General features: G+C 42.8%; 1 protein-coding gene across 1 annotated transcript in view; it reads right to left on the reverse strand.

Moving 5' to 3' along the window:
* Positions 1 to 300: 300 nt before the first annotated feature.
* LOC145404902 (RWD domain-containing protein 1) overlaps positions 301 to 16,225 on the reverse strand; it is a 124,644-nt gene continuing 108,719 nt past the window's right edge. Inside the window, exon 5 of the mRNA XM_080276404.1 lies at positions 301 to 1,816. Coding sequence (XP_080132530.1) covers positions 1,722 to 1,816 — 95 coding nt within the window. The 3' untranslated portion in view covers positions 301 to 1,721. The remainder of the gene's footprint in view (positions 1,817 to 16,225) is intronic.

Genomic DNA, 16,225 nt, shown 5'->3' on the forward strand with positions numbered 1-16,225 from the left:
GTAGGGTATGTGGAGAAGGGTGGATTTAGAAAGACTGAGGGACTGAGTGAATAATTACAATAAAGATGTTAATAATTATATACCAAAAAATAAAAAAATACAGTATGTATGTCCAATATGACTATGATAAAAGAGACATTGAGGAAGGTTCTAACCATATATATATATACTGAAGAGTTTGAGTGATAAGTAAGCCCAACATGCACCCATCTGACATTTTGTTTACACAGAGTGACAAGCCTAACAGTCTTCTGCATTTCAGAAAATAATTGTCTGTATTAGATGTTATCTATAATACCAACAAATGGATATCTGGTGGTCTGATGCATCAAAGTGCTCAAACAATATGTGGTCCATTAGCTAAGATTTAAGTCCTAGGGATGGCGGGAGTTTACTGCTCACATAATGTCACTTAGGGCAAGCAGCTGGTTCCTCTCAGCATAAATGTTTGGACTGAGTAGCCTATCCCTAAGCCCCTATGATCCTGATGGAGCATTAGGGAACTAGATAATGGGTAGCTGGATGATTTGCATGTATGAAGGTTCAAAACAAAATACGGAGCTATATCGCAGTGGTTGGTGCAGTCCTTACTCTAAGAGGGCTTAAGTGTATGTGCAAAGGTTCTTTGTACATAATATAATGGAGGTGTAAGAAGGTACTGCATACAGTGATGGCAGTAATTATTCTATGACAACAGAGTATATGGGTTAAGTTCTGAGTGTGCAGGATTATGGAACTTGAGAAGTATTGGGTCAGCAATTATTAAAAGAGAGCAGAGTTTATGTATGAAGGTTTTGAGCACAGAGTTGGAGAAAGGTATCTGGGTGAAGCAGATATTTTAAAGGCATTAATGAAGTTGCAAAGGTTCTGCTCTGACAAGGGGTTGAAGAAGAAGAAGATGATGATGATGATAATGATGATGATGATGATGATGATGATGATGATGATGATGATGATGATGGCAATGATGATGATGATGATAACGACAATGATATCTCCATAAACCTTCCCAGTACAGCGAGCTTTTCTTGATACCCTTGGCTGGTAGCAGCCCAAACAGTTATAAGTCTGGCTGAATGAGAAAATAATGTCAGCACTAATACCGTACCAATCCAAGCTAATGGAGAGTTTGGTGCATTTATATGGCAGTATGTTTCAAAATTACAGTTACCAGGCAGGAACTACTTAACCCCTTCAGTATGTGGATGTATTGCATATTTTATTCTTGCTATTGCCATCCAATTTTCCCTATTTTTCTCACAGGGAATTCCGGCACTTTTTTACTTCTGGGCTCTACTAAACAGGATAAAATCATATGGTAACAGCAAGAATAAAAAAAACAATGTTACCAGTCTCACGACATTAAATGGTGAGGGGGGGGAGGGAAAGGGTGAGAGTTGTAGAAAGCTGGCACATAAATGAGGGTAATCGTTATTCCCTCCACTCCTTCCTCCTGATTAACCTATATTCCTCTTCATATTTCTTACACTTTCGACTACTCATCTCCCTTCTGCACTTCTTTTTAAAATCTATATATTTTTCTTTCATGTCACTCTTCCATCAATGAAGGCTGATGACTCGCTACACCTCCAGTCCAGTGATCGAGGTCTTCATCATCATCTTGCAGATTCAAGTCATTCATCCTCCTCCCATCCTCCAGCTTCTTTTTTTTTTTTTGTCACTTCCACTAATGGAGACTGATGACCCATTCCACTTCCAGTCTAGTCATCGAGGTCCTCATCATCAAGTTCATCTTCTAATTCCAGGTCATCGAGATCCTGAAACAAGCTCTCATCCACAGCCACTTCACCCTCACCTGTACAATGGAAGACATGAAGTTAGCATTCATCATCATTCCCACTCAATCATAAGGTAAGGTAGATTCCAGAAAACAAGAACAAACTTGACAGAGTTTGGCCAATTTAACTGATTTATTATATATATGTGTATGTGAATATATATATATATATATAAACAGTAGGTACCCACAGTACGCAAGTATATGGGCGGAAGAGGATGTTGCGTACTAAGAATTAAAGTACTCTGAAAACATAAACTTATGGGAAAAATTACATATGGGCAGCACCCCCTTTCATAGGCAACCCTTTAGACTCCTTTCAGACCTCAGTATTGTACTGTACAGGGAAACTAAGACATATTACCAAAGATAAAGTAAACCAACAAGATTATGGCTTTACTAAATCAACAAAGATATGGCTTACCAAAACCAACAAGAATATGGCTGCTCACCTTAACCCAAGAAGACAACAGGTTTAACCCCCACAGCGCGGTGATGTTTTTGCGCTCCCTGCGCATCCCACGAGGATATTCGCGTTTCGACTGACTTTTTTAAAATATTTGCCAAAAATCAGTTATTAGTCCTAGAATATTATAATTATATGTGCATATAGCACATACCTTCAGTTTTCTCCTGGGATGTTTGTTGAGCCTTCGTCGAGTGCCATAGGACTTGTGGAGACTTCTGAAGTTGGGTAATGAATTCTCCACTCTACACGTCCTCACACCACGTAATATGATTACCACAGCCTGATATTATCACTAGAAACACTATTCTATGATTTTCAAGTAGTTTGGAATCCATACACCAAAAAGAAAACACTGTGAAAGCAATGAAAATTACGAGCGCGTACGAGCTTCCCACTTGCGCTTGTTCCCCGCTGTAATTCCGTCACTTATTATACATAAACACACTCACACTTTATATTCCTATTACTTTATTACACTTATATATATATAAATATATATAGTATTTATCCATAAGTTTCCTTCAGTAACAGTACAGTAAACCCTCATTATACAATGCCTCATTGTACGATATTTCGCTTATACAATGTCAAAATTTTAGTACCCTATGCCCACTATACAATGGGAACGATTTGCAACAACGATGGATCATCCGCGGCTCGGTGAACAGCGAATGTGCAAACGCAACAAAAACATCCTCACACTGTCGGCATTAGACCACACACACTTGTCCACCGGTCCAGCCTCATTAGCTAGCCCCGCCCAGCCAGCCAGCCCTGCCGAGCCAGGCAGTTCTGACATTGATGAGTGAGGGCTGTGAGTCCCTGTGGCTGTGAGGCTGAGTAGGGACAATTCGCCATCAGGACAATTCCCCATCATTTGTTTACGTATCAGTTTATTTAGCAAGTACACTAGTTTTTTAATTATGTACGTGTCAAGTGGGGTTGGTGGAGGATTAGTGCCACACCCTGTAAAACAATTAACTCTAAGCCCTTGGCCACCCCGTTTGGGATACATGGCATCTGGCAATGATTTGATGATGATGATAAAAGTGATGGTAGTTTATTGTTTATATAGTAAATGTAAAATATGGCATCAAATCATGGGCATTAAATGAAAAATAATATATTGAAACGTGAATCAGCTGATTTATGATCGATCCTTCATCTTAGCATAAGGCTACATACGAGACATTGGCATTTATATAAATGCCTAATTACCTTAAGTGAACGATCGACATACTTTGGAATTATACAAATAATCTTCATGTTACGTCTATATAAATGTTTCGGGATATTTCGCCATCAAGTCAATTCGCCATCACAACAATAACAAGACAATTCGCCATCGGGACTTTTCGTCGTCAGGATGATTCCCCGTTGTTTATTTTCATATAAGTTTATTTAGAATGAACACTAGTTTTTTAGTACTGTACTTGTACCTCTTCAAAGTCGTTTTAAATTTACCCAGGATGCTGTAGTACCAATGGAAATTAATGAAAACAGCTGTGGGTGATGCTAGAACATAATTCAAAGTCAACTACAGCAAGGTAGAAACAAGTTAAATATTGTCTAAAAGTGCAACTTACAAATGATATCCAAAGCCAATGCTATTGAATGAAAATAGACTTTGATAGATCCCCCTGAGAATTAGTTATTAAAGTATCAGTTAATCAGTAATAAGTATGTTTATAGAATGACGGGGAATTGTCCTGACAGGGAACGTCCATATTATGACAACGAATTGTCGACTTCATGGCGAATTGTCTAGGAACCACATAAACAACCGTTGCTTGCTTCAGTAAATGTAAGATCTACTATATACTGTAGTTTTCATGCTTTTTTCTCTTTATTCACTATTAATGTGTTACTTTAAATGTTTAAACATAAGGATATTTCATGTATGTGAGTGCTAAGGTGTGTGTATGTGAGAGTTTAGGCACGTCTGGGAACGTATCCCCATTGACTCCATGTTGTAATGGGATTGCTATACGATGGATTGCTTTACGATGGGGTTTTCAGGAACGGAACCACATTGTATAATGAGGGTTTACTGTAGTTTATTTTCACTCCAGGCATTAACTTTCTCGTTCAGTAAACTAGTGTAGAGAGCAAAGCTTTGACTGTCATTACTCCAAGTATTTGTACTGATATTCTCATATTAGTAATTATTTACATTTCTATTTTATTTACACTATTTTATACACTGTCACTTCCAGTTAATAAGGGCTCCTTTCCTTTGGAGCCAGGATGAATTTGGGACACTGATGCACTTGTAGTTTATCACCATTTCCCCCACTTGCTCATCACACGATGAACCAGAAAGATTGTAGTCACTATCCATCATTATCATGCATAATTATATTAGCCAGTTCATGCTCCACAGCAGAGTCATTTAGTCCTTTACCCCTTCCCACACGAGGTTTAGTAGGGGTAGAGGTCACAGGGCCCTCTAGAAGCGGCTTAAATGGAGGGGCGCGAGTGCTACGTGCTTTCATCTCAAGAAACAACACTGAACTAAATGACAAGGCAGATATGGGGCCGCCAAGGGTTGACAACGTCAGCAAGGTGACAGCTGCTAATTTATATGCTGTGAAATGATTGGCAGGAAATTAGGTAGTTCCAGGTGAATGTAAATATCACTTAGGCTTCTCCCTTCCTTTCTTATGTATATTTTTATTACGAGAATAGATTATAAGGCATATTTCAAGGGAAATTACCTGGGAAAATTAGTGAACAAGTACAAGTGGGGTGTTGCCAGGTGATAATTAGCCAACTCCAGGTGTATGGCACTATCAGTTACCTTATCTTTTTTTGGTATATATTGTTTTGTATAAGAATAGGGCATAGGGCTTATTTCAATGGATGATATCAGTGGAAAATTCCGGGGAAGATTTTATTAGTGCAGCGCGGCCGGGCAGGCGAGAGGAGAGGGTAATGGAGGGGAAGTTGGGAGGGGAGTCAAGAATGAGGAGAAATGGCTAAGCTGTCAACAATGGATGGGAGTACAGATGACATTAGCAGTGCTGACTATTGCTGGACACTGGCAGTACTGATAGATGATACAAGCCACCACTTGAAAGCCTGGGAAAATTCAAAATAACACAGAATTGCAAAAGTGACGCCCCGCGGTATGATCCATTGCACCCGAGCATCATGAAAGTGACGCCCCCCGGTTAAGGGGTTAATGGAGGTAAGAAAGGGATCTGAGGCAGGGTGAAAAACCTAGCATGGGTTTCGCGAGAATTTGCCGTCAAGTCAATTTGCCATCATTAATGAAGACAGCTATGGGTGACGCTAGAATATGTATTCAAAGGCGACTACAGTGAGGAAGAAACAAGGTAATTATTGTCTGATGGCAAATTGACTTGACGGCGACTTTTCTCAGAACCCTAGTGTGCACCTGCACCACCCGCCACATCAATCTCGTCACCAGCACTTTCGACACTTTCACTAACTAATGCACTCACTTCGTTCATAAATCCTTCAAAGTGAAGTCATCACTTCCTCCACTCGCAACTGACAGTGTTCGATGTTCTTGAATTCTTCCTTGAATTTATCTCGGGCACACAGTACCCGGCTGAGCTCCATCATCGACAAGTCTCCACTTTCCATCACTGGTGGTTGGCGCTTCTTGGGCTGGCACTGTCGCATGCTCGGGGTAAACCCCAGATTTGGGCCACTCTTCGCTGCAATCTTGCCTACAACGAGTTCAATTCGCGTCCTATTAAAAAATACACTAAAATTCGGAAAAAAAATAGGTCCTCATGTACAATGAGGATCGCATACTCTGAACTCGCGAACTGTGGGTACCTACTGTATACACAGTCATCCCTATACTATCCGGACGCCCACTATCCGGACTCCCCACGTACCGGACATTGTGGGTCTGGACCTTCGGAACCCAAAAATGGCCAAAAAAAAAGAAAAAAATCCCCGCAAAATCCAAATTGTTTCCCACCTGTAATCTGAAATTGGCACGCGGCAGCGAACAGCTGTGTTTACCACGGCCCCTTCACCCCTTCCTTCCTCCCTTCTCACCAGTTACCACCTAATCACCGTGATGAGTAGATGTTCATTGCAATAGATGCCGCACGTGCTCTTTTTTTGTGAATAAACTGCAATACCTCGCCACTAGACCACATGGGAATTTACAGTGTTGTGCAGTGTTAAGAAATTAGAATTTACAGTACAAAGGCTTAAGCGTGAAGTGCAAAGTGGCGATTGAAGCTGGCGGGGCATAGTTAAGAACAGAATGTGCAGTGTTAAACAATTATAACTCACAGTGCGAAGAATTAAGTGTAGTACGAAACTGGATTACTGTACGTGCTTCTAGAGCATTTTCACCACTGCCAGAGTCTTAGAGGAGGCAGCCACAGACGTGCTGTAAGTACCCCGTACACTGCTAAATATTTTCCATGCTCACTTCTAATTCCTCATTCTCTGGTACCTTTTCATTTATTTCATGCTTTATGTCCATTATTGGAGTGAATAGGGTCTTAAATAGGCGCTATGCATGTCCGGTAGGAAGTTATTTAGGTGGCTTTCAAAGTTAGGCTGGGTTAGGGTCCATAAGTCCCAGTCCAGGAGGCAGAGGCCCACTATCTGGATGGATCCAATTTCCGGACGTCTTTGGCTGTATTACATCAGATAGTGGAGAGATTACTGTAATATAAATATATATATATATACACACATACAGTGGAACCCCAATTATCCAAAAATCATGGGAATTTTCAAACTACGGATAACTGATTTTACAGTACAATCCCAGTTAACCGGGTGGCTTGGGGAATTTACCTTCCCGGTTACAGATTTTTCCCGTATTTCTGATTTTCAAGTCAAATCTATACAAAGGCTATCACAGCAGTAAATACAGTTCAGGTACTCACCAGTCACATTAGGGGTTACACCAAGAGATTCCGCCTGAAAAATTGCCTTGTAAACACACACCATGGTCATAACGCACGTGTGCAATGTCTAGCAATTTGCAGTACTGCAAATTGCACCAGTCCATTGTTTACCAAATTACTGTATTCATTATATATACTGTACTCATAAAAATTGAAAAATAAAATAAAGAAATAAAAGCTTGAACATTTATTAGTGAACTGATGATGTGTTAAGACTGCACTGTAGAATTATCACGACACCTGTGCCCCCACGTGAGTTTGTTTACGTTTCCGACTGTTCTTCTTCTTCCCCACCTGACCTTCATCACTCCACCCCTCACCCACCACTCAGCTGTTTTGCAGAAAATAAAATAAATGATGTACGTATGAAATGCAGGCATATTATTTATTTATTTTTCTTCCAACAAAGTAAACTTTCATTCTTATTAACATTTATATTTAGCCATTAGTGTTTTATAATGTTCGCCTTTTTCAAGTCTGTTGCATATGTCCAGCTTCTGTTTCAAGGTAAGCACGATATGCTTACGTTTAGTTTGCACTTTAGGCATTTTGGAGTGTACAAATTACCGTCTATCAGTGGAACACAATAGCAAGAGACCTTGTTTACTGTCTGGTGGCAAAACGCAGACTGGTGATTTTTGGAGGGTGTGGAGGATGACTGAATTCAAGTAGGGGAAAGAGGGGGAGAGGAGGGGTGGTTAAGAGGATTTGCTAGGGATTTACATCAGCCGGAAATGCCTTCACCTCGCTTTGTCTGACTTCCCCCAGCCTCGTGTGACACAATCAAACGGCGGTTTGGCGGTCCATTCAAATTGGCGCACAATTATAACTTACTGACATTTTTACCAGCCCTTGAATTTTCCCGTTGTTCTGAGTATTCCGTTTGTCTGGATACCGGATAGCTGGGATTGTACTGTATTTGGATAATCGCAGGTAAATCTAAGGGATGAAATCTCCATGTTCGTACTGTAGTGTAAACCTCATATAATGTACTAGTATCCTTATTACTATGTAGCATTCAATAAAGTAAACAACAATCAACAAATGCCTGCAAATGAAATTAATCATAAGATCATTAAATTACAGTACTATGAACATTATATACCGTACTTACCAAATACAGTGCGAGTATAAGTGATTGGGGAATGGCTGGGAGAAGGAGAGATGAGAGGAGGGAGGAAGAGATCAGTAGGACGGAAGTAGTGGAAGCAATGAAGAAGATCAAGTAGGGGAAGACCCCAGGAACTGACGGAGTGTGTGGTGAAATGTTGAGGTATGGAGGTGAGATTGTTGTGGAATGGATATGGAAGTTGTGTAGATTGGCTTGGGAAGAGGGAAGGGTTCCAGACGACTGGAAATCAGGTATAATTGTTCCTTTATATAAAGGAAAAAGGGACAGAGAAGTATGTGGTAACCATAGGGGTATTTGCCTTCTTAGTGTGACTGGTAAAATATATATCAGAATACTCATTGATAGGGTTAGGCATATAACAGAGGAGCTAGTTGGCGAAGAAAAAGGGGGATTTAGAAAGGGTGTGTAGATCAGATATTTGTTCTAAGATGTTTAGTGGAGAAGTATCTAGAGAAGGGAAAGAAAGTGTATGCTGCCTTCATGGACTTGGAGAAAGCCTATGACAGAATAGATAGGCAAGGTATGTGGAAGGTACTGAGAATGTATGGAGTGGAGGGGAAATTGTTGAATGCTGTGAAGAGTATGTACGAAGGAGCTAGGGCTACGGTGCAAGTGGATGGTGAGCTGAGTGAATTTTTTATCTCAATGTGGGACTGAAACAGGGTTGTGTGATGTCTCCATGGATGTTTAATATATACATGGATGGGGTTGTAAAGGAGGTGCAGGGCAGGGCAGTGGATGTGGGGGTGGCTCTAATGAATGGGGGTGAGATTTGGAAGATTCCGGTGTTGCTGTTTGCTGATGATAAAGTATTGTTGAGTGAAGATGAATGGGAGTTGCAAGGTTTGGTGAATGAATTTGGGACAGTGTGTAGGAGGAGGAAGCTGAAAGTTAATGTAAACAAAAGTAAAGTTATGGTGTTTGAGAGGAATGAAGTCACAGAATGTACAGTGAGGTTGGATGGTCAGGATGTGCAGAGTGTGAGTGCATTCAAGTACTTGGGTAGTGTGATGAGTAAGGATGGAACTTTGGGGGATGAAGTGCATGAAAGGGTACAGCAGGGAAGGAAGGTTGTTGGTTCACTGAAAGCAGTGATGAGAAATAGGGAGGTGAGTACGGAGGTTAAGAAGTCACTGCATGATAGTATTGTGATCCCTACCCTGACGTATGGAAGCAAGGCATGGACCTTGCAAGAGGGGAACAAGTCAAGAGTGAGAGCAGTGGAAATGAGTTACTTGAGAGGAGCGTGTGGAGTGACATGGAGGGGCAGGTTGACGAATGAAGAAGTGAAGGAACGTTGTGGGGTGGATGTGGATGTGGTTGAGAAGATTAGGAGAAATACACTGAGGTGGTTTGGACATGTGGAGAGAATGGAGAATGAAAGACTGACTAAGAGGGTGTATGTAAGTGAGGGAGAGGGAGGGGTAGACCAAGGATGAGGTGGAGGGATGGAGTTGAGAGGTATATGAGGGAAGGGGGGGGGTGAGTTGGGGGGAGGGTAGTCAAATGGTGGGTGACAGAGCAACTTGGAGGCGTTTTGTCTGCGGCCACCCTTTGTGGGATTAGGGCGTCGGACTATAGATAGATAGATAGATAGACCAAATACAGTGAAGCGAAGTTAATGTGCACAACACCACCACCGCCACCACCACTGCCGCATTCACCCCACCAGCCACCATCACCACCACTCCCGAATCCCCAACACCACCACCACTGATCACACTTGCCTAATGTATGATAACTTATGTACAGTACAGGACACTTTACATATGGAAATGCAACATAATAAACACAACTCACTTATATTCTGACTCACTTATAATCTAAAGAACACTTAAAATTAGGTTATGCATTGCTTCTTATTTTCTATTTTATTCACTGTTAGCCACTAAATCCTTTGTGGCTGGTGGTGGGGTGGGTGGGTCATCCATTTCCACATCCTCTGCTTGTGTGGATGTGAATGTAGGTGGGGTGGGTAGATCATCCATACTGGAACAGGCAGACGAAGGATGGCTATTTTTCCGTGGTGTGGATGAGGCAGGTGACTCGTCTGAGGAGAAGCCAACGAATGAACAGTTGCCAGATGTAGATGCACCACTGACATCTTGATTGTCACATTTCTTTTCTTGGGGATTCTTGAAGAAGGTTCTAATGTCTGCCTGATGGACAGCCATGCTTCTCTTACTCTGGGCAAGGCTATACTGCATACAGACTGTATGATATTTTTGGGCAGAAAAAAGTGGACTCTTCTCCATAACGCGGATAATGTTTTGATAAGACTGTTCGAGTACTCCTCAAGTCACCTTCTCTCGGCCTTCCTCATCTTCCAAATTGCTGCTATTGTCTTCTTTCTTCTCACTTGGGGATGACCGATTTGATAATTTTTTTGTCAGTGTATTGCTTCGTTACTGGGAGGTCCTTGTCTGCTTCAATCCAGCATCATAGTTCTCTGTCCTTGAGGTTGCGCAAGGGATGAGTGCGGGGTGCTTGTGATACAATTTGGCAGATTGTATCGTATGTATCATCTAAACAAAAACCCTTAAAATCAGCAGGCTCCTCAGCATCACTCTTTTTCTTACCATCGAGACTATCCATGTCAATAATGTTAACAATTTCTGGCCACATAGGTTTCCAGGCTTTAACTAGCATACTCCTTTTAACTCTCTTCCATGCTGCACCCAGAGTGTAGATGCAATCTTTCAGAGTGAAAGACTTCTGGAAGTCAGTTATACTGCCTCCCCCATACAGGACACACTGGTGCATGAAGTCACTCTTATAATGCTTCTTCAGAGTTGCAATAATGCCCTGGTCCTGAGGTTGGATCACTGAAGTTACGATAGGAGGTTGAAAAACAACAAATATGTTACCGTTAACAAGATACTTTTCTTCTGGGTGTGCCTTGCAGTTAGCAATAAAACAACCTTAGAGTCCTCAGGCATGTCGATACTGCGCAGGTGGTTCTTCACAGCAGGAACGAAAATCTAATGAAACCAGGGCTGAAAGATGGGTTTAATCATCCATGCATCAGAAATGCTGTTGTACTCCACTAGCAAATGCATATGTTAGCAAAGCATCTAGGGTGCTTTGACTTTCCAACACCCAAAAGTTTTAATTTGTGTGTGCCAGCAGCGTTTGAGCACATGAGCACGGATACTTTTTCTTTGTTTTCCTTAAACCCAGCAGCTACTTTTTTCGTTGAATGCTAGGGTAGCTTCTGGCATCATTCTATAAAATAAACCAGTTTCATCAACGTTATATATGCACTCCGGGCTTAAATCATGTTCATTTAAATTTCCTTAAACTTCTCGCTGAAACTTTCCGCGGCTTCCTCATCAGTACAGTAACCCCTCCAATATCCGGATCAATAGAGCCATCGGTAGGTTCGGATATTGGTTTCGTCCGGATATTGGGCCCCAGCTTATGGACTTGTACTTATGGACCCTAACTCAGAGAAACACCTATACAACTCCCTCCGGACATGCATAGCACCTATTTAACACCCAAATCACACCAATAAGGCACATAAATGACTGAAATAAATGCAAAAGAAACATAAAATGTGGGTTTAGAAATATGTTCATACATTAATAAACATTCTGGTACTTATGGACTCTAACCGAACCTAACTCTGAAAAACACATTCCTTCTGCACATGCATGAGGTAAGTATAGTATGGAAAGAAGTACAGTATGACACATTCTGGTAAGTACAGTATGGAAAAAAGTACAATATGAAACATTCTGGTAAATATAGTATGGAAAATAGTACAACATGAAACATTCTGGCTACTTACAGCAAGTCCCTGGCCACCTCGATGAATAACCGCCTCCTCTCGGACTCTGACAGTAAGAACGATTTCCTGAAGCACTTGCACTACACTCTTCATGAAGTCTTGCACTGAACTTAGTCACTAACACACAGAAGTCCGTTCTTTTCACAGTGTTCACTTTAGTCCAAATAATGTTCCATTTTACTTTAAGTGTTGCACATTAACTTTTCCCAAGTTTTTTTAATTTTCCAAAGCCAAAACAAAGAAGGTTAGTTACGTTAAATTTCTTTTCTACTGAGTCTTTTCTCCCAACTTGAAAACCTTAACACAACACACCGTTTTTTTCACTGCACAACACTCAAAATTCCCGTGTGGTCTAGTGGAGAAGTTCTTGCTGTTTATTCACTGTCAGAGTCCGAGAGTATCACTGGCAGGCGACCAAGGGGTGCATCGCTGGGTCGTGGTGATGGCGTACCGACTACAGAAGACTCTGAAGATAGCCGCAAACTCACATCGAGCGGTGACTCCACTGTAGCTGATGTGCTGGGCTGTGGCTCGGAGCATGAGGGCCTGTCTTGGGGAGGCAACGGAGTGGAACCAGGGCTTGGCACAGCGGGGGTCACGGGCCTGAAAAAACTGTCAATCGTTGACTGACGCAAGGACCGACGATTCTGGCGATTGATGATGCGCTGCCGGAAAGCACGCACTTCCTCCACGAGTCCCAAGGGCCCCATCTCCCTGTCGCAGTCCGGGTGTTCCAGGTAGTCTAGGACGAACTCTAGATGTTCCCGGAGTGCGCTCAGCTTGGGGATGGCTGGAGTAGTGTCCTGCTGAGAGGAGTCCGCATCATCATCGCCTTCGTCGTCGGAATCTTCAAGTTCGGGACTGACACCAGCAACCGAAGACGCGATCTCGATATCAGACAACGTCTGATACCCAGGATTGCCCTCGTCGTCGTCCAACCACTCACGAACATCGTCCACATCAATATCGTCGCCGTGCGTACGTAGCCATGCATGGAAGTCATCCACGTCAAACCCTAGGAAATTGTACTCCACATCTGTTCCGAGAAGCAGACGAGACCAACCATTTTCAAGAGTTTTCACAGGGACTTCCTTCCATGCACTAGCCCAGTTGTACAGTGCAGACTTGATGTTGTAGCGGCGAAGGTTTTCCAAAGTCCGCTTGCCTCGAGTGTCACGTCCTTCCCTGCGCTCGTCCTCGTCCTCGAGGACAACCATCACCTCGTCCAGGAACTTCCGACGGTACAGGCGCTTTGTTGCCACGATCACTCCTTGGTCCATTGGTTGAATGAGAGCAGTCGTATTAGGTGGCAGAAACATGCACCTAATACGGCCATTTTCAGCAACCAAGTCCTTGTCGCACGGGTGGGCAGGTGCATTGTCGAGGAGAAGGAGAGCCTTTACCTGGTCGCGAGGAATTCCCAGTGTCTTCGTCTGGTACTGGATGACCTCCTTGACGAAGTGATGGTGAAACCAGTCTTTGAAAATCACAGCTGTGAACCATGCTTTCAAAGAATGGTACCATATGACAGGAAGGACATCCATCACCCCACGAAGGCACCGAGGCTGCTTTGCACGGCCAACAATAACGGGCTTAAGCCGGTGCATGCCATTAGCATTGGCACAACACAAAGCAGATATCCGTTCCTTAGAAAGCTTGCGGCCAGGTACACGCTTCTCCGTCTCATCGGCTAGAGTGTTCGTTGGCACCGAGCGATAGAATAGGCCAGTTTCGTCAGCGTTATAGACTTGACCGAGAGTGAGGCCCTCCCTGTCGATCAAGCCTTTCACCTTGTGCCGAAACTCGTCCACTCCATCGTCATTAGCGTCCAATGCTTCGCCATGTGCTTTACGGTTAGTAAGGCCATGTCGTAACTTGAACGCGAAGAGCCAACCCTCGGATGCCTTGAAGTCAAGGGCGTCGTGAAGCCTTGCAAACTTCTCAGCAGCAGCCTTCAGCTCCGTTCCACGTACCATCACACCAGCTGCACGTTGCTGTCGATACCAAATCAACGTGGAGCGGTCGATCTCTGCATACTTGAGGGTAAACATAACCTTCCTCTCCATGTTGCGTTTGCTTCTCGACGAGAAGTCAGCCGTGTACTGCATGAGCTTGTCTCGGGAACGCTTGATATCGAACAAAGTCAACCGGGCCAGGTTGAACTCACGGAGAATGCGTGAGGAAGACCAACCCGCATCAACCTTCTCCAATATCTCCCATTTCTTCTCCAGAGTCAACACCACTCTCTTCCTTTTCTCAGGAGGCGGGGCCATCATCACACACACTAAGAGTAGGGCAGAGAGCAGCAGGAGGCCTTGCAGCAAGTACGGCACCACCACAAAAGCGAGCACGTGGGCAGCCATGGCGAACAGCGTAGGTCTTGTCGCAGTGAGAGACAGGCGGGAAGTGGGGAGGATGCAGCGGCGCTCTATCGGACTTCAGAGGAATGACGAACCAAAACAATGCTCTCACGCGGCGCGCGCGGCAAGTTCAAATTACGGACGGTAAAAAATCGATTTTTTTTTTTAATTTTTTTGGATTTTCGGACCATTTTGGGAATGTTTGATCCCAGGACGATAAGGTTCGGTTAGTGGGGATGTTTGGTTATTGGGCATCCGGATATTAGAGTGATTACTGTACTTTTTTTTTTCACCACACACATTGAGTTTGCGTATGCCATGCCTAACCTTAAAACGATGCAGCCACCCCTATGAGAAATCACACGGCTCAGTAATCTTCATCTTTTCATGGAAGTCTTCAGCTTTTCTATCAAAATAGGTCCAGTTATAGGGCAGCCTTCTGACTGTTTCATAACAAACCACTCGTACAGCACTTTATCCAAAACCTTGAACTTTCCCTGTTTCATACTATGCCTACTTTCCATTGTTTTAGATACATCTGAGTTCATCACATAAGATATGAGTTCATTTTTCTTTTTCTTAATGTCATACAGGGTGGTGGAACCAACGATGTACTCACGCATTAGTATGCTCCTACTCACACCTTCCTCTATCTTCTTGCACAGTTCAATCTTCTGTTGCAGTGTCAAAACTACATGCTTCCATTGTTAGAAGCTTCCTTAGCAGGTATAACTGGTGCCATGATGATTAAGAGGGATGTAAATTCCACTTTTAGTCAGGCAGCCTGAGACAGCAACGAGCAATAGCCACAGCCATGAGGTTTGACTCTTGGCCGGGAAGACAAACACTTCGCGTGTGTCACCTCGTGGTTGATACGGCAACCACCACGGATGGCGGGCTACTTGAACTGGCTGCCCGCACTGACACACCGACAATATTTTTATTTTTCCATCATTTCTTTCGGATAATCACATTTTGAACCGAAATGAAAGACCCTACGCATAATCGCAAATTTCGCATACCGTACTTCGTGGGGTGGAAGACGCACTTTTCACTTCAAATATCCCCATGCGTCCTTGGAGGCGAGACTACCTTGGCTCCATTTAGAAAAATCACTTATACAGAGGATCACCTCACTGTTAGGCAGTCAAGTATTTTTTTTTAGAGTATAAACACCTTTGATTTATTGTAAAAAGTTACGTTCACTTGTGTATATACTCAGATTTTTCAATTAGAAACACTCAGGCTGAAGAAAAAATTTAAGGTTTGTTTACAACTGGCCATGTGACAGACTGGGGGTTTAGCAGTATAGCAGTTTAGCAATTTAGCTTCTAGCATACACACTACTTTAGCAGGCTAACATGATCACTGGCGAACTCCCTGCTAACCTTCTGAAATGCAGTCATGATCACTTTGCTTGCCATCCATTCAGTAGCTAGTAAGGGAATCATATTGGAGATGATGGCTAGCATGACATTTGAGTCATTGTAACAGACGTCTGTCTCATATGGAAATTCAATCACCTTTGTTTGGCTGGCTTCTCTTACTGATATTTTGTTTCATTAGAGACAATAATATAATAGAAGGAAACAGTTTTATATTACCGTTAGTGAAAAACGGGAAAAACAACTGCAACATTAAACAATACCGTCTGAAATTACAGCTTTTTAGCAGTTTAGCACCTGGCATTCCCCCAACTCTCAGAACATGATCACTTCTGAACCCCTTGCTAACCTTCCGAAAGGCAATAATGATCACTTGCT

The sequence above is a fragment of the Coenobita brevimanus genome, chromosome 65, assembly GCF_032717465.1.
Source record: "Coenobita brevimanus isolate Jiangsu-jjx chromosome 65, ASM3271746v2, whole genome shotgun sequence".
Lineage (NCBI taxonomy): Eukaryota > Metazoa > Arthropoda > Malacostraca > Decapoda > Coenobitidae > Coenobita > Coenobita brevimanus.